The following is a 25,221-nucleotide window of genomic DNA, read 5'->3' on the forward strand; positions in this document are numbered from 1 at the left end:
CAAGCAATCCTCTAACCTCAGCCTCCTAAGTAGCTGGGACTACATGCGAATACCACCACCCCAGCTAATTTTTTTTTTTTTGTAGAGATGGGTTTTTGCCATGTTGCTCGGGCTTGTTTTGAACTCCTGGCCTCAAATAATCCTCCTGCCTCAGTCTTTCCAAGTGCTGGGATTACAGGCATGAGCCACTGGGTCCAGCCACAAAAATCTTTAGAAAGAAAATCCTAGACACAAAATCCATGGATTAAACTCTACATATTTCTAATTAGTTTCCAAATATCTGGATATTATTAATATGCTGCTTAACCTCTTTAGTATTCAAAAGTATCTTATTAAAGCCTTATTAATTAGTGTGGCTGCAGAATCAACCAAATTAATTAAAACTACCAAAAACTTTAAAATTCTAAGTAGTATATTCAAATAAATAGGTATTCAATTGTTTGTGGGCTCAGCTTTATGCCGGCCAGCATATTGGCACAAACATGTAAGATACTCTTGCCTCCTTGCAGCAAGGTTAACATTTTAAGATCAGAGACAACACATTAAATATGAAAAGCCACCACAGATTTGACAAGTGATCTTCTGTTTCAACATAGTAACAGTATTTTCAAACTAACTGGCCTCAATGTGAAAAATGCATAGGAAAAGGCTTCTTGTCTTTCCTCTATTTTGAGCCACCCTGAACAATGAAAACGATTGTTATAACAGGATGATGAAGCAGAAAACAAATAAAAGCCTGAGTTCCTGACAACTTTGTGGACCTATCACACCAGCCCTACACTACACACTTCTGGACTCATTTTACACAAGACAAAAACTTCCATTTTGTTTATGCCATTAAACACTTTTCCATTATATGCATCCAAGGCAAATCCTGCTGTCAAGGAAAGGCAATCTATTAGGTGTGCTAGATATTTATTAAACACTGATCACTTTATAAACATTTGTGTATGTTAAACTCACTTCATGAATCACAGAACCTGAATAAGGTTTTTAAATTTGAAAGTTACTGGCAATATAGATTTCAAGTCATATTTGTTTCAGAAAATTGAAAATCTGAAGAGAAACAGCAATATGAGGGAGCCCAGTAGTGACAGAAATGTTCTGTACTATAACTATATCAATGTCAATATTCTGGTTGTGATACTGTACTATAATTTTGCAAGATAACATCATGGGGGAAACTATTTTTTTCTTTTTTTTTTGAGACAGAGTCTCCCTCTGTTACCCAGGCTGGAGTTCAGTGGCGCAATCTCGGCTCACTGCAATCTCCTCCGCCTCCCAGGTTTAAGCGATTCTCCTGCCTCAGCCTCCCAAGTTGCTGGAATTACAGGCGCCCACCTCCATGCCTGGCTACTTTTTGTATTTTTAGTAGAGGCGGGGTTTCACCATGTTGACCAGGCTGGTCTTGAACTCCTGACCTCAGGTGATCCACCCACCTTGGCCTCCCAAAGTGCTGGGATTACAGGCATGAGCCACCACTTCTGGCCAGGAAACAATTATTTTACAACTACACGTGAACCTACAGTAGTCGCAAAAAAGGTTTAATTTTAAAATACTAATGATAAACATTAACAAAATATTAACTCCAATTAGAAGTATTCATTCCATGAGAGAAATAAATAAATACACAATGAAAGTAATAAATACTACAAAAAGCTACAGTAATGATGACACTGTAGTGCTGGTGAAAGGATTGCCAAACAGATCAATGGAAGAGAATAAAGTCCAGAAATAGGCTATAATTCAATTTATATTTTATTCTGGAAAAGGCAAACTTTTGAGGACAGAAAACAGATCAGTGGTTTGTCAAAGGCTAGAAGGTGAAGCAAGGGTTAACTACAAAGGGGCAGAAATAAATTTTGTGGAGGTTCATAGAAATGCTGTATGTCCTGATTGTGGTGAGTCACATGACCATGTCAAATTTCAGAACTTGGCCGGGCGCAGTGGTGCACGCCTGTAATCCCAGCACTTTGGGAGGCTGAGGCAGGTGGATTGCTTGAGCTCAGGAGTTCAAGACCAGCAACATGGTGAAACTCTATGTCTACAAAAAATACAGAATTTAGCAGGTGTGGTAGTGTGCACCTGTAGTCCCAGTTACTTAGGAGGCTGAGGCGAGAGGATGGCTTTAGCCCAGAAGGCAGAGGTTGAAGTGAGCTGAGATCACATCACTAAACTCCAGCCTGGGCGACTAAGCCAGAACCTATCTTTCAAAAAAAAAAAAAAAAAAAAAAAAATGTAGGTCAGGTGTGGTGGCTCACACCTGAAAGCCCAGCACTTTGGGAGGCCGAGGTGGGCGGATTATGAGGTCAGGAGAACTAGACCATCCTGGCTAACACAGTGAAACCCCGTCTCTACTAAAAATACAAAAAATTAGCTGGGCGTGGTGGCGGGTGCCTGTAGTCCCAGCTACTTGGGAGGCTGAGGCAGAATGGCATGAACCTGGGAAGCGGAGCTTGCAGTGAGCCCAGATCACGCCACTGCACTCCAGCCTGGGCAACAAAGCGAGCCTCTGTTTCAAAAAAAAAAAAAAAAAAATGAAAAATGAGCATTTGCTAGTTTTAAAATTAATTTTTTAAAAAAGAAAAGAACAATTAAAAAAATTTTTTTTAAGTTAGAACTCTACCAAAAAGGGTGAATTTTAGCTTAGGCAAATTCTATAAAACTGATTTTTAAAATAAGAGTGAAAGTAACACATTTAGCAAAGTTTTATTAGTTTAAACTACTTAGAATAAAAGCTTATCTGAATACAAGTTTTTATTTGATTTAAATTATTCTTTAACTTAAAAGAAAAATAATTACTGCTTTTCTAAAAACCTGGCTAACTGAGGTAGGTCTACTTGTTAGATCTCATTGAAGTATAGATTGGTCCTGCCTATACTTATTAGAAGAAAAGCCACAGAGTTTTGTGTAATGCAAAAAATATGTAAAGGGAGTCCTAAAATTTGTCTCCATCTCAACCATAAGCATATAAAAATCAATCTTAAAAATCCCTGTTTTTTCAGAAAGAAGCATTACACTGGTGTTTTCTCTCTTATAACCTGAGTCAGTCAAATCAAAGTCAGGTGATTTATGTACATCAAAATAAAGTACATAAAAACAACTGAAAGAATTTACAATGAAATTATTATATGCACAACTACCCAAGATGATAAAATTAGGTTGGGCAAGGTGGCTCACACCTGCTATCCCAGCACTTTGGGAGGCCGAGGCGGGTGGGTCACCTGAGGTCAGAAATTCGAGACTAGACTGACCAACGTGGTGAAATCTCGTTTCTACTAAAAATACAAAAATTAGCCTGGCATGGTGGTGGGCCCCTGTAATCCCAGCTACTCGGGACACTAAGGTGGAGAATCGCTTGAACCCAGGAGGCGGAGGTTGTGGTGAGCCAAGATTGCACCACTGCACTCCAGCCTGGGCGACAGAGTGAGACTCTGTCTCCCAAAAAAAAAAAAAAAACAAAAAAAAACCACACAACTTAGACTTATTACTCCCTTCTCAAATTCTTCTAGCTGGTATTTTCTAGCTATACCACCTACTTGTAGACCCCTTTTGGGGAGCTCAAACATAACCTTTTTTGTTTGTTTGTTTAACCATCTTTAGGGTACATTTATAACAACAAAATCAATATATATTTTTTTGAGATGGAGTTTCGCTCTTGTTGCCCAGGACAGAGTGCAATGGCGCAATCTTGGCTCACTGCAACCTCCGCCTCCTGAGTTCAAGCAATTCTTCTGCCTCAGCCTCCCAAGTAGGTGGGATTATAGGCACCCACCATCATGCCCTACTAATTTTGTGTTTTTAGTAGAGATGGGGTTTCACCATGATGGTCAGAATGGTCTCAAACTCCTCAAAATCAGTATTGTTAACTGACTCACTAACTGGAAGGAGATGAAGGAAATCGCAAGCATATCTTTGGAGAGAAAACTAAAATGTAAATATCAGCCCATTCTGATTGCCAATCATAGCAAATTATTAATGCAGGGCTAAATTATTTGGTACTACAATGCCCTTTATTCATTCTATTTGAATATTAGTAACATAATCACTAGCCAAATAAGACTTACCTATGTTTTCTTTTTTTTGGAGAAAGAGTCTCGCTTTGTCACCCAGGCTGGAGTGCAATGGCACAATCTTGGCTCACTTGCAACCTCCGCCTCCTGGGTTCAAGCGATTCCCACCTCAGCCTCTCAAGTAGCTGGGATTACAGGCATGTGCCAACATGCCCAGCTAATTTTTGTATTTTTAGTAGAGACAGGGTTTCACCACGTTGGCCAGGCTGGTCTCAAACTCCTAACCTCAACACACCTGCCTCGGCCTTGCAAAGTGCTGGGATTACAGGTGGTGAGCCACCGTGCCCAGCCTTATTTATATTTCCTTAATGCATTTACCTTATTCAGTCCTATATCAGTTATTCATATGTATTTCACTTATCCTTGCCTTGCAAACTCTATCCCTACTACAAATATAAACACCAATATAATGTCTGAGAACAATTAAGTACTAATCATTTACTCATATTTAATTATCCTGTTGCATCTAGCACCATGGTTTTCAGAGAAGATACTTAAGAGGCTGAAATAAAAAATATATGATTCAAGACTCCATCCTATCAAGTTTTATTTTAAAAATTTTTAAATATTTTTTAACTTTTTAATTATTTGGCATGCAAAGTTTTGTTTATAGCACCAATAAATATCTAAAATTATCCTTCTGTGTTTATCTCCCTTGCACTAGACTCTAAGTCACAAGTCCTTGTCTTATTCATAACCCTTTTCCCAATGCCTACAACAGCAGCCAGCACACAATACTTACTGTATGGATTATATAAAATTTGCCTGTGTGTACTTTAAAGTACTAACCCAGAATACTGCCTACTACCTTCAAAGAAAAAAAAAGGCACAAACAATTGCATTTTTCATCCCTGGAAATTCAAAAGACAGAAGGACAACAAATAAATGAAATATTTGTTTCCCCCATGCTTGCTGTCACCTTTTGTTGCCACTAGATAGCATTCTTTCATCTGCTAGCAAAATACTGGAAAAGAAAAAAGCTTAAAATTGCAGAGTACGCAAGTAAAATAATGAAGATACCCTTTGATTAGTACAATGGTTAAGAATTTAAGCAGCATGGCAACCCATTTATTGAAGCATTTTTCTCTTTGCTTCAATGATCAGATTAAGATGCTGACTTTCAAACCCTCAACAATGTAACCTGAATCATTAAGAGCGAATGATCAAAAGCTTAATCTGACCACATTTTGACAAAAATTATAAAAGTCAAGTGAAAAGTAAATCGTAGGTGTTCAATAAATGCATTTAACTATAGTATCTTTCAATCCTGCTTAACTGCTATCCTATAGTATGCTGTCATACACACTTATTCCTCCCAAACAGAAGCACAGAACAGGGTTCTGGTTCTGATACTGCCTGTGCTTGAAAACATCATCACTCATGACCTTGGGCAAATTTTAATTAATTAACCTCTGTGTATGGGCTCTTCAAACTGTAAAATGACCAAATAAGCAACTATCACATGGCTATCCTGGAAATTAAATAATGGTACACGCATGCTCTCCCAAGGCACTAGGGCCCATTCACATTTGAGGGGTGCCTACTCATTGAATTTACGGGGGAAAAAAAAAGGTTTATGTTAAAAACCTAGAATAGTTCCTGCACATGGTCAGCTCTCAAAAGTTTACTAGTATTGTCTTCATCTCCCTAAAAAGACATACAGCAAGTTTCAAGAACAGTGACTATAATGTAAGAAAATTAGGGACTGGCTAAAAAAAAAAAAGATGAGTCATCACAGCTGGCAGATTCTTCACTTGTCTGACAAATATAAGGAGGATCTAAAATTTACTGAGTTCTTTAGGTGCTAGGCACTGTGGCAGACTGTTGCAGTTACTGAACTGAATCACACCTTTCTGATCCCTTCCCACATTAACTCTGGATTTACTCATGTGACTTCCTTTGGCCAATGTAACACTAACAAACATACAGCACTCTGAGGCTTGTACTTTCTTGCACTTTGGGGCTTGCTCTCTCTTGCTGCTGGGATCTTTCTACCATCTTGTTAACAAGTTAGGTCTAGTCTCCTGTAGAATAATAGGTCACATGGAAGTGGACTCTAGCTACCTCAGTCTGAGGCCCCAGACATGTAAGGCTATCCTAGATTCTAGGACCTAGACAATCTAGTCCTAGCCAGGTCAGCCCAGACTCTAAGAACATTCCAGCCAACCACAGAATTGTAAGAGTAATGTTTACTGATTTAGGCCACTAACTTTTAGGGGTGGTTTGTTATACAGCAAAGGTAACTACTACAACCACCATATAAATTTAGCTTTTTTTTTCCAGTTTTACAGATTAGGAAAGAAGATTCCAAAACTAGCAAGTCAGTTTGGCCCCAAAGACTCTTTCTACTATATCAAGCCATCTTTGCATGCCACACAGAGGTTTTAGGCTCTGGTGGTTTTATCCTACAACCCTTATTTAACCCTTTCCTTTGTACCAGGAGACAGTATACTATGGTCCATGGCCAAATCCAACTCATCACCTTTGCAAGCTAAGAATGGTTTAAACACTTATTACCTGAAAAAGAAACCAAGAGAACAATAGCTATAAAAATATAAAATACTTAGGAATAAATTTAACCAAAGAGGTGAAAGACTTGTACACTGAAAACTATTAAAACATTGATGAAAGAAATTGAAGACACAAATGGAAACATATTCTGTGTTCATAAATTCGAAGACTTAATATTGTTAAAATGTCCATCCTACCCAAAACAACTTACAGACTCAATGCAATCCCTGTCAAAATTCCAACATTGGCTGGATGCAGTGGCTCAAGCCTGTAATCCCAGCACTTTGGGAGGCTGAGACAGGAGGATCACGTAAGCCCAGGAGTTTGAGACCAGCCTGGGCAACATAGGGAGACCCTGTTTCTACAAAAAAAAAAAATTAAAAATTAGCCAGGTGTGGTGGCATAAGCCCACAGTCCCAGCCACTCGGGAGGACAACCTGAGCCCAGAAATTCGAGGTTACAGAGAGCTACTACATTCTAGCCTGGGCAAGAGTGTGACCCTGTCTCCACACACACACACACAAAATCCAACATTATTTTTCATAAAAATAGAAAAATAATCCTAAAATTCATATGGTTAAAACATTTTAAATGGTTCAAAATAAAAATCAGAAGACTATTTTGTGATATGTAAAATAATATGCAACAAATTTTAGTGTTCCTTAATATTTTTGGAATACAGCCATATTCATTCATGTATCTATTATATATGACTACTTTTGCATTATAACAGCAGAGTTGGACAGTTGTGACAAAGACCATATGGACCACAAAGCCTATGATATTTACTATTTGAACCTTTGTGTTTTTAAAATGTGCCAACTCCTGCTCGGAATTATTTACAGCATATGTTTTTAATTTTAAAAGATTTTGCTCAGCCTTTAGTGATGAGTAGTTTTGTATTTTTTCATACTTTTACTACTCTTTTCATTTTATTTAAAATTATTTTACACGTGTTATTTCTCTTAATTCTTCTTTAACTTTTTTTTTTTTTTTTTTTTTTTGGAGGGGAAGAGGGGCTTTCCAGCAAAAACTGGAAAGCCTGCTAGACAATTCTAAAAGAGCTGTAACACTTCTCTCCTTTATCTTTGGATGACCTCTGAATTTGTCTAAGAAAGACAACCCCAATTTTAAAACTAATTCAGATGCATACGTCAAATGAATTCCACTTGCATTCAATAAATACTACAAGCCTCCCAGGCAGCATGGAAAACAAATGACAGTTTTACCTTGTCCTCAAAATTATTTCAAGTTTATCTATGAGAAAAGTTTTTCATTAAAAACTGTGATCTTGGCCGGGCGCAGTGGCTCACGCCTGTAATCCCAACACTTTGGGAGGCCAAGGTGAGCGGATCACGAGGTCAACAGATCGAGACCATCCTGGCTAACACGGTGAAACACCGTCTCTACTAAAAATACAAAAATTAGCTGGGCGTGGTGGCGTGTGCCTGTAGTCCCAGCTACTTGGGAGGCTGAGGCAGGAGAATCACTTGAACCCAGGAGATGGGGGTTGCAGTGAGCCGAGATAGTGCCGCTGCACTCCAGCCTGGCGACAGAGCAAGACTCTGTCTCAAAAAAAAAAAAAAAAAAAAAAAAAAAGAAAAGAAAAGAAAACTGTGATCTTATATGGCCCAACAGGAATGGATTATGATGGAGGCAGAAAAAGATGTAGGAGAGATTATTTTATCCAGAAGAGCCTCTAATTACTCAGATCTGAAACTGTAATAACCATGTAGATATGAAATCCCCAATGGGGATTTAAGGTCAGAAGTAGCTATATAGTCTCACCTCTTTTGTGTGATGACCCTATTATAATATTTGCCTGCCACTGATAACTAAGAACTTCAGAACCATTACTATTACACTTCACCACCCTGCTGCTAATCAATTCAGAAAGACACAAAATAAAGCCAACACTGAATATCCTTTCACATTAGAAAGGAGGTGAACCTCAATTTACTTGCCACTCCCCATTTTTATCATCTTTCTTACCATAAATATGATCTCCACAGTAATGACCGTAAGTCCTGGTGGAGACTCAGCTGACTGCATGTGGCATCAATGTAAAGAATAAAGAAACTGCCATAAAAACTAACCACTCTCACCCCCAGCATTTACCAAAGACTTTCTTATGAGGCATTAGACAGATGCTCCTGATAGCCACTACAATTTGGAAGCCCTTAGAACACTGAAGAAATTTGTATGGTAAGTCTAAACTTCATTGAACTATTTCGTGAAGCATAAAGCAGTTGAGTCCATGCAGAAACATTTATAGCATAGCTTTATATGCTATTTGAATTAAATGTTTAGAAACAGATTCATTTTCCATTTTCATTTGTTTTTGTGACTATGTATGAATTTTTAGCGTATAAAAAAAGGGTTTCCCAGAAATGACTTCCCAATTTATACTATTACGCATAAGGGTTCGAAATGTTAACTGCCCAACTTGCAATGACAATCCAGGAGCCAATTAGGTTGGATGGTCTCTGGTACATACAGCAAACCCAATGATATATACCTAAAAAAGATAGTTCTACTCTAACTTAGATTCCAGAGAAAGAACAGTTATCCCTACCTGTGTAACAAACCTGCGCATCCTGCACATGTACCTCGGAACTTAAAAAATTTAAAAATAAAATAATTTTTAAAAAAGAACAGTTATCCCAAATAACCCTTTTTTAAGAAATTAAAAATTGTATCATCAGCCAGGCATGGTGGCTCACACCTGTAATCCCAGCACTTTGGGAGGCTGAGGTGGGTGTATCACCTGAGGTCAGGAGTTCAAGACCAGCCTGGCCAACATGGTGAAACCCCATCTCTACTAAAAATACAAAAATTGGCTGGACGCGGTGGCGCATGCCTGTAATCCCAGCTATTCGGGAGGCTGAGGCATGAGAATGGCTTGAACCCAGGAGGCAGAGGTTTGCAGTGAGCCGAGATCCAGACTGGGTGACAGAGCGAGACTAGTCTTAAAAAAAAAAAAAAAAAAAATTGTATCAACATATTAGGGTCATCAGGGTTTACTGAAAACAATGCTGAGATGTTGCTTAGGACTTTTTTGTCCTGGAACTGGCAATTCTGATCTTACGAATTCAGTAGTATATACAGAAGGAGCAGGATTGAGGGGGCAAAAAAAAGGTAGTGTAAGCTGACCAAATGAAAGCTTTCTTTCTGAAAAAGAACTACAATAAATTTAATGTGTTGCTAAAAAATCTATACTATCTTTGAGCCGAAATAAGAAGTCCCCCTCCTGTAATCCTTTCTGCTAATCTATATTTTTTTCTTCATATTTCTACTCAACCCTTTCTCAAAAACTTCTACTTGATTAATCCCACATGTACCCAATCACTGGCATCCAAGCACGCATATTTAAGTCAAAATAACTGTATTTGTTTCTCACTTGAATCTTTTATGTTCATCTTACCGCATCAATATATTTAGCCGCTCTCTTTTGTCCTGAACATTAATGCATTTTATGATTCATTAACAGCATTTAGGCTAGCAATATAAAAGAACCCAAAGATAAAAAGTCATTTTTAATTCTAATATACCCTGAGTACTTAACACTCTGTATCATAGGTTTTTGTGCAAATTTTCTCTCTCTTTTTTGAGATAGCGTCTGGCTCTGTCACCCAGGCTGGAGTGAGTGGCACAATCTTGGCTCACTGCAACCTCTGCTTCCTGGGCTCTAGCAATCTTCCCACCTCAGTCTCCCAAGTACCTGGCACTACAGGCACGCACTACCAAGCCCAGGTAATTTTTGTATTGTTTTTATAGAGGCGGGGTTTTGTCATGTTGCTCAGTCTGGTCTTGAACTCCTGAGCTCAAGATATCCACCCACCTTGACCTCCCAAAGTGCTAGGATTACAGGCATGAGCCACTGCACCCAGCTTATTTTCTTTTACTTCATCTAAATTGCTTAGAGCATTCTACCAATGCAACATAGAAAGTCCACAGGGAATATACTTTAATGGCTGAATAGTTAACAGCTCTAATTGGTTTATTACCACTTGATGCCTAAATTGATATCAGCTTATAATATTAAAAATAACTAAGGCCAGGTGTGGTGGCTCATGCCCGTAATCCCAGCACTTTGGGAGGCCAAGGCAGGAGGACCACCTGAGGTCCGGAGTTCGAGACCAGCCTGACCAACATGGTGAAACCTCGTCTCTACTAATACAAAAATTAGCCGGGCATGGTGGCAGGCGCCTATAATCCCAGCTACTCAGGAGGCTGAGGCAGGAGAATCACTTGAACCCAGGAGGCGGAGTTGCAGTGAGCCAAAATCGTGCCACTCCAGCCTGGGCGACAGAGCGGGACTCTGTCTCAAAAAATAATTATATAATTTTCATTTTACAAGGCAGTTCTAAAAACAATACTGAACCATAGTCTCATGCTCACTTCGGCAGCACATATATTGAAAAATAATCTCTTATGTTTCTTGACTTGATAACATTTTATACATTTTAAATCCAAATACTACGGGGATAATATTTGGGGAAACCTAGCTATAAATGAAACTCTGATGCAAATCCAATTCAGCCATTTTACTGATTTAACCTATATCAGGGAAAAGGTCTGTTAGTCAAAGCTGAAAGAAAAGGCAGCTTATTATCTTCAAAGAGAGAACTCACACCAGGCTAGCAAAAGAAACTTTATCCGTCCTCAGAAAAAGGCAATATTACAAGTAAGCTTTTTCGGAAAAGTTTAACCAGTTCATGTAAAACCAATCAGAAACAGCACACGTGGCTAGGTGTGGTGGCTCACACTTATAATCCTAGCACTTCAGGAAGCTGAGGCAGATCGCACAAGGCTGGTTGAAGACTAGCCTGAGAAACATAGGGAGACTATCTATAAACAATTTTTAAAATTAGCCAGGTGTGGTGGCACATGCCTATAGTCCCATCTACTCGGGAGGCTGAAGCAGAAGGATTGCTTGAGCCTAGAAGTTCAAAGCTGCAGCGAGCTATGATCGCTGCATTCCAGACTAGGCGACAGAGTGAGACTGTCTTGCAAAAGAGGGGAAAAAGAAAAGAAAAAGGCACACATCTGTGTTCTGATACGAGAAGACATCCAAACCATTACTAAGTGAAAAAGCTGTTTGCTAATTTTTTATGTTAGTATAGTACAGAAAAAACGGTCGAGAAATATGCACTAAATTTCTGATAGTGGTTATCTCTCAGTGGAGTATTTGGAAAACGAACTCCAGGCTTTCATCTTTTGCATTTTTCTTTGATATATGAATCTTTTACTTTAATAGAAAAAAACAGATTTTTAAAAATTTATAAACTTTACTTCTGATAAGTGGAGCAAATCACATTTGAAAGTTCTGGGTCACTCATTATTATGAGGACTGAAATGAAAGCATCTAGCCCACTGCCTAGCATACAGGAAAAGCTCAATAAATGTTAGTGTACTTCCAGTTCTGCAATGTCTTCTAATGCAACCAAGTTTTATACCGACCCGCCAGTATAGTTTTTTGACTGCTGCTTATTCTAGCTTCTCCTTTGCTATTAGGTCCCACTTTTGCTGCTGTCAGTATACCCACCTTTAGAAGTACCTTCTACCACATATTGCTTCAAATCTGCCACAAACTCTTTCAGCCCCCAGAACATCTTAACTGTGCCTTTTTTATAGCAACTTATTCTCTTTCAGTTATTCATAAACCTTTATTAGCTCCTTCAAACTTTGAGTGTCTACAAAGAAAAAGACTTGTATTCATTTTTGTATCCCCCATCAGAGCCCTACTGTGGCAGTCACTCGAATATCTGTATGCACAAATAGATATAAGCTATCCCTGTGACTAAAAAAAAAAGGTCAGGCCGGGCATAGTGGCTCATGCCTGTAATCCCAGCACTTTGGGAGGCTGAGGCTGGCAGACTGCTTGAGCCCAGGAGTTTGAGACCAGCCTGAGTGACATGGCGATACCCCATCTCCACAAAAGATACAAAAATTATCCAGGTGTAGTGGAATGGGCCTGTAGTCCCAGCTACTTTGGAGGCTGAGGTGGGAGAATTGCCTGAGCCCGGGAAATGGAAATTACAGTGACCTGAGATCCCACCACTGCACTCCAGCCTGGGCAACAGGGCAAGACCCTGTCTGAAAAACAAATGAACAAACAAAAAGTTCAAAGAGGATCCCAAAATAACTTGGGACAGTTTAACACTAATGTTTTAATTTTAATATAGGACTTAGGTCAATAGGCTCTAGAATAGTTTTTATAGTCTAGTCAGAGGTAAAGCACATGGATGAACACCAGTGACAGTTACTTTCCTACCCAGTTTTAGATTTTCAGCTTTCTTTTATGTCTAAAGTTGTATTCCAAAGAATCTGAACTATTAAGTAGTCTGTACGCTAGCTAAATATAAGATTATGTACTACAGTATTACAGAGGTTCCTTAATGGTAGTGCTGACTCTCCAAGTAGTCAAAATTTTAGAATCTCTGCCACTTCTCTGTAGCAAGTATCTTTTCTCTTGCACACACTCAACTTTCTCCCAAATGGAATTAGTATGTATTCCACAGCCATTACTGTGGTTGCAAAATGTAGACTTTCACAGACCCTGAAGATATCTACGTTTTGACAGATACGTAGATTCCTTCCAGACCCAAAGAACGATAGGTAGAACTGGTGAAGTAGAAGAGGTTAAAGATGGAAATTATGTAGAAAAACAGCTACCTATCCACAAATTAACCATTTTGGGTATCTACTTCAAAGACTACATCAACATGCCAATTCTTATTTAAAAAGAGATGCTTGTAAAAAGGTCTGAAAATGGCTAGGTATAGTGGGCTCATGCCTGTAAATCCCAGCACCCTGAGAGACAGAGGCTGGTAGATCACTTGAGGCCAGGAGTTCAAGACCATCTCGGCCAACGTAGCGAAACCCCATCTCTACTAAAAATATAAAAATTAGCCAGGCATGGTTGCAGGCGTCTGTAGTCCCAGCTACTCAGGAGGCTGAGGCACAATAATTGCTTAAACCCAGGAGATGGAGGTTGTGGTGAGCTGTGATTACACCACTGCACTCTACCCTGGGCAACAGAGTGGGACCCTAGCTCAAAAAAAAAAAAAAAAAAAAAAAGTCAGAAAATGGGTTGCCCAAAGCCACTTTAATTTTAAAAATTACCAAATTTATGATTATATTTTGACTCAATTTTTCAGATTCTCTCAAATTCTATCTTTGGACTGAATGATGACTACACAATGAATCCATAATGTTTCTTTGTTGTAAGATTTCCACATCTTTTTTCCTGATTTAATTCTCCAGTTCCAGGGGAGGGGACACAAGATGGGTGAATCACCCACGTATTTGAGTTCCAGTTCACCATCCTTCCAACGTTTCATTAAACAATGATCGTGTTTGCTCAAAAAAAAAAAAAAAAGACAATGAGAACAAAGCACAGTGGCCCATGCCTATAGTCCAAGCTACTCAGGAGGCTAAGGTGGGAGGGAGGATCCCTTGAGCCCAAGAGGCCATCTGGGCAACATAGTGAAGAAAAAAAAAAAAAAGGAAATAATACTTAGATGCCTTAAAATCTGTTTGCATGGCATTCTTAGAAGACCACATAGGCCGGGCACGGTGGCTCACGCCTGTAATCTCAGCACTTTGGAAGGCTGAGGCAGGTGGATCACGAGGTCAGGAGATCGAGATCATCCTGGTTAACACGGTGAAACCCCGTCTCTACTAAAAATACAAAAAAATAGCCAGGCATGGTGGCGGGTGCCTGTAGTCCCAGTTACTCGGGAGGCTGGGGCAGGAGAATGGCGTGAACCCAGGAGGTGGAGCATGCAGTGAGCTGAGATCGCGCCACTGCACTCCAGCCTGGGCGACAGAACTAGACTCCGTCTCAAAGAAAAAAAAAAAAAAAAGACCACATAAAAATGTGGGATGATCATCTTAAAAAACAAACAAAAAACTATGTCTGTCCAATATATACAAATTGTTAACTTTTGGAGTTTCCTTCCAGTTACAATAGGGGAATTTGATTCCAAGTTGTAATGGCAAAGATAGCTATTGCAGCCCTTACATCACCACTGGTATGTCTCAAAAAGTGAAATAAAATCGGCGGGGCGCAATGGCTCATGCCTGTAATTCCAGCACTTTGGAAGGCTAAGGCGGACAGATCACATGGGGCCAGGAGTTTGAGACCAGCCTGGGCAACATAATGAAACTGTCTCTACTAAAAATACAAAAATTAGCTGGGCATGGTGGCACGCACGCCTGTATTCCCAGCTACCTGGGTGGCTGGGGCATGAGAATGGCTTGAGCCTGGGAGTCGGAAGTCGCAGGGAGCCAAGACTGCACCACTGCACTCCAGCCTGGGTGACAGACCGAGACTCTGTCTCAAAAAAAATAAAATAAAATAAAGTGCATGTTCCCCAATCAAGACACTGAAATATTAATAAGACATCTATGTGAATGGCAACATTCTATAATATAGCTTTTTTTAAAAAATCAGATTTATTACATCATTTCATCCTGAGAAGCAACCCTATAAGGCAGGGGTTCATTTAACACGTGAAAAAAGACTAAAGCTCAGAGAGTTTAAACTACTTGTTCAAAGCCATACAGCTACTCATAAATGGCAGAACCCAAAACCAAGAGCACAGTGAAAGAAATGATTTTGTAAATCAGCCCTGCTTGAATCTAAATCCTGTCTACTACCTGTGTTAAGACTGGAAGGAAAGCTCCATGACTTGGTTTTTTGTTCACTGCTCTATTTCCAGCATCTAGAACAGTGCCAGCATACAGATGATCAATAAATATATGTTGAACAATTACAAAAAAAATCACTTCTTTTGATCTGTTTCCTCATCTGTAAATGGAAATATTAAGTTCTTGCCTGTCTACTGATATCATATAGACATAAAACATCTGCTAAGTATTTAAGAACAGACTCAACTTCCAATTTAGTGTTCCTGTCACAAGACTTCTCCTGTAGGCTCTAAGGAAGTAGCAGAGAACAAATGTCAGTGCATTTGGCAGGCAAGCTAGGTGGTAATCAGGGTGTGGAGGAGAATTGAACAACTAAATAATAACTAAATCATGCTTTCTTTCCCCTATCTTCGCCAAGTAGTCAGTTATTCTCTTTACTACTCTGTCACAACAATAACAAAGGATCTTTTAAAATAATCTGTTACCTGATTGCTTCTTTGAAAGCATAAAGTCTTGGTGGAGAGGAGGAAGCACCTAAGCTGTACTTGTAAAGATGCAAAAAAGACAAGGGGAGGTCAGGCGCAATGGCTCACGCCTGTAATCCCAGCACATTGGGAGGCTGAGGCAGGTGAATCATTTAAGGTCAGGAGTTTGAGACCAACCTGGCCAATGTGGTGAAACTCTGTCTTTACTAAAAATACAAAAAAAATTAGCCAGGCGTGGTGGCACACGCCTGTAATCTCAGCTACTCAGGAGGCTATGGCAGAGAATTGCTTGAATCCAGGAGACAGAGGTTGCAGTTAGCTGAGATGGTGCCACTGCACTCCAGCCAGGGCGACAGAGCAAGACCCCATCTCAAAGATAAAAGACAAGGGGAGATGGTTAAAAGTAAATGAGACAATAAGAAAAGAATATTGAAGCGAGCAGATCTGAGTACCTATACCAACTAATTCAACATAAGAATGGTCTCTATCTCATTTCTATGTAATTCTGCAGTCCCTTTACTGGAAATCTAGGAGATAAGTGATGTTAAATAACTTGCCAAAAAGTTACACAGCTAGTAAGTATGTGGTGAAGGCACAATTCAAACCAAAGGAAATCTAGTCAATTTAGGCAAGTTTTTATCTTAAAGTTATTTTAACTGAAATGTAAGTGAAAGGGATAGAGAGAGAGAAGGATATATGATGCGGAACTCAGGATCTAAAGTTAAAATTGTGGGCTGGGCGTGTTGGCTCACATCTGTAATTCCAGCATTTTGGGAGGCCAAGGCGGGTGGATCACTTGAGGTCAGGAGTTCGAGACCAGCCTGGCCAACATGGCAAATCCCTGTCTAAAAATACAAAAATTAGCTGGTCATGGTGGTGGACGCCTATAATCCCAGCTACTCAGGAGGCTGAGGCATGAAATTCGCTTGAACCTGGGAGGCAGAATTTGCAGTCAGCCGAGGTCACACTATTGCACTCCAGCCTGGGCGACAGAGTGAGACTCCATCTCGAAATAAAATAAAATAAAATAAAATAAAATGTTAAAATTACAAGTCATCTTTGAAGTTTAATCATAATATAAAATTTAATTTTCAATAGAAAATTAAAGTCAATAGAAAAAAAAATTAACTACCATATAAGCCTCAAGTCAACAGCAGTATTATTCCCCCAGTAAAATGCTACCATATTCTATAGCAATACAAAATGTGTACAATACACACATACATACATATATATACATTTTCATTTTAATCTCGCAATAACCCAAAAGGATGTCATTTGTCCAACAAAGTCTAATTCCAAACCCTGCCCTTCGCTATCACTACCTCCCTCCCATAAAACTTTTCTCAAACTATAAACAAAAAGCAGAGATAAAGGTATCCTATTAAAACCAAGTGTTGGCTCGGCACAGTGGCTCATGCCTGTAATCCCAGCACTTTGGGAGGCTGAGGTTGGCAGATCACCTGAGGTCAGGAGTTCGAGACTAGCCCTGCCAAGATGGCAAAACCCCATCTCTACTAATGATACAAAATTAGCTGGGCTTGGTGCTGCAGGCCTGTAATCCCAGCTACTCAGGAGGCTGGGGCACAAGTATCGCTCGAACCTAGTAGGCGGAGGTTGCAGTGAGCTGAGATCACGTCACTGCACTCCAGCCTGGGCAACAGAGTGTAACTACGTCTCAAATAATAATAATAATAATATAATAATACCAAGTGTTAAGTTTAGCCTAATGCTGCTTCCTTATATATTTTAAGTTCAGCCTAAAGGTTTCTCTGTACATGGTTAACTATAATCTAACTGGGTGTATAAACAGACTATAACCTACTCTTGTAACAAGTAGCTAAGTCTCAGCCAATCACAGCAGCCATACTTCAACCACTCACAGGCAGCAAACTGTTCAAACCGTGTTCAAATAAGGCAAACAGCAAGCTGCAACCAATCTGGCTATTTCTGTACCTCACTTCCATTTTCTGTATGTCTCTTTTCTTTTTCTGTTCATAAATCCTCTTCAACCACACAGCAGCACCAGAGCCACTCTGAACCTATTTCTGGTTCAGGGGGCTGCCTGATTTGCTAATTGTTCTTTGGTCAATTAAGCTCTGTTAAATTTAATTTGTCTTAAGTTTTTAACACAAGTGGAGAATGCATGGATGTTTATTGTATTTTTATTCTTTATTTCTTAACTATTTGTTACATATATTTAAAATGTCTTAGGCCAGGCATGGTGGCTCACATCTGTAATCTCAGCATTTTGGAAAACCAAGGCTAGCAGATTGCTTGAGCCCAGGAGTTCGAGACCAGCCTGGGCAACACGGCGAAACCCTGTCTCTACAAAATACAGAAAAATAAAAAGGTAGCTGGGCATGGTGGCATACATCTGTGGTCCCAGCTACTCAAGAGGCTAAGGTGGGAGGCTCACCCAAGCCCAGGAGGTCAAGGCTACAGTGAGCTGTGATCACGCCACTGCACTCCAGCCTTAGTGACAAGAGTGAGAAACTATCTCAAAAAATAAATAAATAAATAAATAAATAAAGGTCTTTTTACCCTTATTGCATGCACACTTAAGAAAAAGAACAAAAAATGGAACAGAAACATACTCGTAGCAGTATAACAAAGAGCTTAATATGCCTAGTATTTAATATAAATCTCCCACAAACATACTGATAACAAGCCAAAAGAAAAATGAGCAAAGGATTGGAACAAGCAAGCTAAACACTGAGATATCATCCAATCTGGCAAAGGTTAAAAGACTTATTCAGTGTTAGTTGAGTGTGGGGAACCTAGGCCTAGCCTCAATGCCACACTGAACTTGGATGCTCTTGAGTTACCTTATTCACAACTTTAATATTTAGCAAGTCTGCATGTTTGTCTCTCTCTTAACTGAACTCAAGAGCATCCTTTTTTTTTTTTTTTTTTTTTTTTTTTTTTGAGACCAGATCTTACTGTCACCCAGGCTGCAGCACAGTGGCGCAATCATAACTCACTGCAGCCTAGAATTCCTGGGCTCAAGTGATCCTCCTGCTTCAACCTCCTGAGTAGCTAGGACTACAGGCACATGCCACCATGGCTGGCTTTTTCTTTTTTTTTTAATTTTTGTAGAGACAGGGTCTCACTATGTTGCCTAGGCTGCTTAGAGCATCTTAATTCTTTCCAAAACCCCAATATACCCAGCCCGGTATCTAGCCTGTAAGAAGCAATTATGAGGCTGGGTGCAGTGGCTCATACCTGTAGTCCCAGCACTTTGAAAGGCTGAGATGGGTGGATCACCTGAGGTCAGGAGTTCAAGACCAGCCTGGTCAACATAGTGAAACCCTATCTCTACTAAAAATGCAAAAATTAGCTGGGTGTGGTGGCGGGCACCTGTAATCCCAACTACTCGGGAGGCTGAGGCAGGAGAATCGCCTGAACTTGGGAGGCAGAGGTTGCAATGAGCCAAGACTGCGCCATTGCACTCTAGCCTGGGGCAATGAGAACGAAACTCGGTCTCAAAAAAAAAAAAAAAAAAAGGTCACTTACAAGTAACACAGACATGTCCATGAAACACAAAATCAGAGCAATCAGAAAATAACAGGGCCTGTTTTGAGTGCAAAGATGGCTAAACTGATACATTACTTCCTGAGGCTTCCGCATCTTTTTTCTTTTTTTTTGGAGACGGAGTCTCGCTGTGTCGCCCAGGCTGGAGTGCAGTGGTGCGATCTCGGCTCACTGCAAGCTCCGCCTCCCGGGTTCACACCATTCTCCTGCCTCAGCCTCCTGAGTAGCCAGGACTACAGGTGCCCACCACTACGTCTGGCTAACTTTTTGTATTTTTAGTGGAGACGGGGTTTCACCATGTTAGCCAGGATGGTCTCGATCTCTTGACCTCATGATCTGCCCGCCTTGGCCTCCCAAAGTGCTGGGATTACAGGCGTGAGCCACAGCACACCCAGTCTTTTCTTCGTTTTAGAGATAGGGTCTCGCTGTGTCACCCTAGCTGGAGTGTAGTTGGCATGATCATGTAGTTGGCACGATCATGTAGTCGGCTCACTATAACCTTGCATTGCTGGGCTCAACTGATCCTCCTGCCCAAGTATAGGCATGAGCTAAGGGACAATAGGCATGAGCTAAGCTTCTCCATCTTACCATCCACTAAAGGCAAAAAACTGAGATCATCCATGATTTCATCATCCATGATTTCTCTTTTCCCACACATTCCCCTGCCCAAACCAGCATCCATCCAATCCATGAATAAATTGTGTTAGTTCTCCACCTAAAATATCCTGAATCCATCCAATTCTCTCCATTTGTACTGCTGCCATCTGATTCAAAGTTCTTATCTGCACTAGAAAGCCCGTTGTAGTAGCCTCCAAACTGGTTCCAGGATTTCCATGCTTGACCTCCTTTCAATGATTTCACTAAACAGCAGCCAGAGCAATATTTTAAATTATTTCCACTTCAGGCCTTTCTCTCTGTCTAGAGAGTTCTTGACATGTTTGGTTCCTTCTCCTTCATTCTGTTCTCAGAGTTAATGTCACTTCCTCCACAGCAACATTCTCTGACCACCCTAGCTCAAGTGCCAACCACTTCCTCCCCTCACTCTCTACCATACCACTGCCTTCAAAGCACTTCTATTTGAAATTTGTTTTGCATTATTTATACTTCAACAAACACCTGCTCTGCTCACATACTATATGCCATTTTAAGTGCTAGCAATACAGTGAACAAAAATTCCTGAGCTCATGGAGCTTACATTCTGGTGGAGGAAACCACCAACAAACAAAATAAATAGAGAAAATATGTTATAGTGCCACGGTGAACAAAAAACAAAGCATGGAAGAGAAATACAAAATGTTGAGGCGAGGACTGAACTGTATTATTGAAAATGGTTAAGATGACTAATTTTACGTTGTGTATTTTTCCACAATTAAAAAAAAAATTTTTTTTGAGACAGACTCTCACTTTATTGCCCAGACTGGAGTGCAGTGGCGTGATCTCGGTTCACTGCAACTTCCACCTCCTGGGTTCAAGCAATTCTGCCTCAGCCTCCTGAGTAGCTGGAATTACAGGCGCATGCCTGTAATTGACTATAGACTACTCCCTTGTCAATAGTGCTCACAGCAAGTTACAGAGAAGACAAAACACCCAGCTAATCTTTGTATTTTTTGTAGAGATGGGGTTTTGCCATGTTGACCAGGCTGGTTTCGAACTCCTGACCTCAGGTGATCCACCTGCCTCAGCCTCCCAAAGTGCTGAGATTACAGGCTTGAGCCACCACACCTGGCCCACAATTTAAAAAAATTTTATCAAAAATGTTTTAAAAGTTGGGGCGAGGGCGGGGAGGCAAAAAATAAATAAAATAATTAAAAGTTGGGGCAAGAAAATGCTAAATTTCAGATAGGACAGAAGGCTTCAATGAAAGTGATATGGAGGAAGACGAAGAAGTAAAAGAACTCACCATGTTGATATCTGGGGAAATAAATTCCAGACAAAGAGAAGAGCAATGCAAAGGCCCTGAGGCAGGGATCATGCCTGGCATATTTGAGAAGCAGCAAGTATGTTTGGCTTTGTGAGTCAGGGAGCCATTAATCCATAACACCTAAATCAGTGTCTGGTATAAAAAAGGAACTCAAATATATGACTATTGTATAACAGCAAGACTGGTATAGGTACATCCCTTTAAAAGGTAAATTATGTTGTTATTTCACACTTCATAGGACAGTGTGGTTGATTTATAAGATCCACAGAAAAGGCCAGGTGCAGTGGCTCACATCTATAACCCTAGCACTTTGGGAAGCCGAGGTGGGATTATTGTTTGAGCTCAGAAGTTTGAGAGCAGCCTGAGCGACATAGCCAGACCTCATCTATACTAAAAGTTAAAAAAATAAATAAATCAGCCAGGTGTGGTGGCACATGCCTATAGTCCCAGCTACTCAGGAGGCTGAGGCGGGATGACTGCTTGAGCCTGAGAGATTGAGGCTGCAGTGAGTTCTGATTGTATCACTGCACTCCAGTCTGGGCGACAGAGCCAGACCCTGTCAAAAAAAAAAAAAAAAAAAAAAAAATCCACAGAAAAACAGCATAACTTAATTTTAAAAGGGAAAGATGTTTTCAGTTATTTCTAAATACTTTTCCTGATGATTTTCTGCTATTGGTTGAAAAAATTTAATTACTTAGCTTAAAAACTTACTAGATTATCCACTGGCATCTTGAGACCCCTTTTCTACTTAACTCTTAACTGAGCCTCCTTGAAATCATGATTTTCCTATAATTCATCATCGTCAATTAATCTCCTTTTTCATATGCCACCTCTTAGTATTTTGTTTTTACTATTCTTACCTTACTTACTACTCCCTTGTCAATAGCGCTCACAGCAAGTTACAGAGAAGACAAACAAAATAGCTTTGTAAAAGATGCCAACCTTAAGGATATATTAGTAAAATATACATATGAATTCTAATTCGTGCTGTCTCCAGTCTTTGGAGGAGCTGAGGAGTTGGGGAGTCTCTAGTCTCAAGTTCCACAACCTCCACCCTCCCCAAAAGCCCCAACCCTATGGTAGTTATAATCTAAGTGATCATGGGAACAAAGGACCTAAGGAGTGGATCTAATAACCATTCTTAGTTTTTAGATAAAATAACTAATAAAGTACTGTTCTCTTGTTCTTACAAGCACATTTCAGATTAACCCAATTCTATGCTTAATTATTTAAATGCACTAGAACAAGAGTTCCACACTTTTTTTTTTTTTTACAGAGTACATTCAGAATGTTGTACTTAAGGGAGGAAAACTTCAGGCACAATCACCAATTATGAATGGCCAATACAGGCTAGGCTTGGTAGCTCAGCCTGTAATCCCAGCACTTTGGGAGGCCAAGGCAGGTGGATTACTTGAGTTCATGAGTTTGAGAGCTGCTGGGGCAACATGGTGAAACCCCATCTCTACAAAAAATACAAAAATGAGTTGGACATGGTGGAATGCACCTGTAGTCCCAGCTACTCAGGAGGCTGAGGTGGGAGGATGGCTTGAGCCTGGGAGGTAGAGGTTGTAGTGAGCTGAGATGCAGCCACTGCACTCTAGCCTGAGCAACAGAGCCAGACCTCATCTATACCAACAGTTAACAACAACAACAAAAAAAAGCAAAAAAAAAAAAAACCCCACAGAGCCAGACTTTGTCTCAAACAACAATAAAAAGAATAGCCAATATATTAAGAAATTAAGCCTTAGGCCAAGCGCAGTGGCTTACACCTGTAATCCCAGCACTTTGAGAGGCCGAGGCGGGTGGATCACCTGAGGTCAGGAGTTCAAGACCAGCCTGATGAAGTCCCGTCTCTACTAAAAATACAAAAATTAGCTGGGTGTGGTGGTGGGTGCCTGTAATCCCAGCTACTCAGGAGGCTGAGGCATGAGAATCACTTGAACCTGGGAGGTGGAGGTTACAGCGAACCGAGATCTTGCCATTGCACTCCAGCCTGGGCAACAAGAGCGCAACTCCGTCTCAAAAAAAAAAAAAAGAACTTAATTACTTGCCAAAAATCAAACCCAAATAAATAAATTATATCTTAATATAAACACATTTGGTTGCTTGGCTTTTTAAGATTCAAGTAGGGTAGCACCTAACAACTAAAATGGATCATATTACTTTGTTAAGACATTAATTCTAACATTACATACAAACTTATAATGATTCTCCAAATAAGATAATAGTAACAACATAAATAACTTTTGGCTTCTAAAGTTTAAAATCCAGAAAAAAAATTTGTATTCAGGTCAATCATGGGGGCAGGGTATCCAAAAAACAGTTAATACCCTAAAGTCAAGAGGCTACAAGAGGTTTTAATGCATATAAAGTTTACTATTATAAATGTCAGTGACTAGCCAATCACAAAACTTAAGAAAACATTGATAATTTTTAATTTATTGCCATAAGATTATGTCATTTTCAATGTTCATATAAAAATCCACTTTATTTCTGAAGAGCTTGGTGAAAGGGAAGAGCACTAACCCTGCATTTGTATACTACAGAAAGGAGAAGTGTACTGTATATGAGTTACAGCTCAATAAAGCAATGTGAGAAAGTATGAAAGAAGGAGAACTTAGTGGTGTATATAAAACTCAATCCTGGTTTTGTTAAATAAAACACTAAAACCAATCAATAAATACTGGCATATTTAAACTATTAGGTGACATAATGAAGACACAGTAGATACCATTAGCTAAAGATTTCTACTCTTAAAGATGGAACTTCCATATAACAGAACTTTATTATATAGTAAATTAAAGAGAAGGAAGGTGGCTTATCTAACAAAGGACTAACCTTCAAGATCTTTAAGTGAAAAGGGATCTACAGTATATATATTCTTTTGCATTAAAAAGGGAAGGAATTTGTGCATATGTTTGTTACATAAGACATGTTATATATACACATACAGACGCATGCACGTATATGTTTTTGATGGCATATATATAAATTAGCTTTGGAAAGATATACAAGAAACAGCTAACACCAGGGCTATCTGTGGGTTAACAGAATAGCTGAAGCATAGTAAAAGGGAAGATTTCCTTAGGTCACCATTTTGTGTGTTTTGGATTTTGAGCAATGTGAATATAAACTTACCAAGAGGAAAAATTAAAAGTACTTTACCTTGCACCATTGTTCCTAATGACTTCCACAGTTTCTTCGACAAAATATCGATCCTTGACATATGCAAAGATATCATCACAAATTTCATGTAAGCGTGAACGATGGGTAAGGCTGGTCAAGTATAAAACTGGAATAATTAGTGGTTCTGGAAAACTCTGAAGATTCTGTCTTGCTTTTTTTTCTGACTCAAGTGCTTCCTGATACGTCAGTCCAGGTCTACCCGTCACAGCACAACTCCACACAAGGCTGTTGCACAGAATGGTTCGTTCAAAAAAGTCACTGATTAAAAAACAAAAACAAAAACAAAAGCCCATTACCTATCATTTCACAAATTTTACATTAAAAACTGATAGCATTATCAGGTTATTTTTGTGCCTTTAACGCAAAATTTTATGTAGACTCACAGAACTCAAGGGTTTGGTAACTGGTCAACTTATAACATTAATACAAATATAAGAAAAAGTATATTAAAACTAAATATTTATATTTTGCAATTTCAAGGTACATCAGTCAAAACCAGACTTTGAGTTGCATCTGTTTTTCAGTGAAAAACTGAAAACTTTAAGCAGCTAACAAGAGAAAAGCTAAATAAAGTAGTATTTCATACAATGAAAAATCAGTCATTAAAAAGTATAAAGTTCTTTTTGCTTTTTTTTTTTTTTTTTGAGACGGAGTCTCACTCCTTCGCCCAGGCCGGACTGCAGTGGCGCCATCTTGGCTCACTGCAAGCTCCGCCACCCAGGTTCACGCCATTCTCCGGCCACAGCCTCCCGAGTAGCTAGGACTACAGGCGCCTGCCACAGTGCCCAGCTAATTTTTTGTATTTTTAGTAGAGACAGGGTTTCACCGTGTTAGCCAGGATGGTCTCGATCTC

General features: G+C 39.6%; 1 protein-coding gene and 1 non-coding gene across 6 annotated transcripts in view; both read right to left on the reverse strand.

The window, feature by feature from the left end:
- Positions 1-25,221, reverse strand: part of BAZ1A (bromodomain adjacent to zinc finger domain 1A) — a 119,806-nt gene that overhangs the window by 83,766 nt on the left and 10,819 nt on the right. For all 5 annotated transcript variants that reach the window (XR_008493598.2, XM_054447909.2, XM_054447907.2 and 2 more), the window contains one exon: positions 24,348-24,626. Coding sequence is in view for 4 of the 5 variants with exons in the window: in XM_054447909.2 (XP_054303884.2) it covers positions 24,348-24,626 (279 nt within the window). In the remaining variant the exon portion in view is untranslated. The remainder of the gene's footprint in view (positions 1-24,347; positions 24,627-25,221) is intronic.
- On the reverse strand, positions 7,599-7,659 carry LOC129013371 (U7 small nuclear RNA). The gene has a single exon (XR_008493857.1). It is a non-coding gene; the product is annotated as a U7 small nuclear RNA (small nuclear RNA).

This window comes from Pongo pygmaeus, chromosome 15 (assembly GCF_028885625.2).
Source record: "Pongo pygmaeus isolate AG05252 chromosome 15, NHGRI_mPonPyg2-v2.0_pri, whole genome shotgun sequence".
Taxonomy (NCBI): domain Eukaryota; kingdom Metazoa; phylum Chordata; class Mammalia; order Primates; family Hominidae; genus Pongo; species Pongo pygmaeus.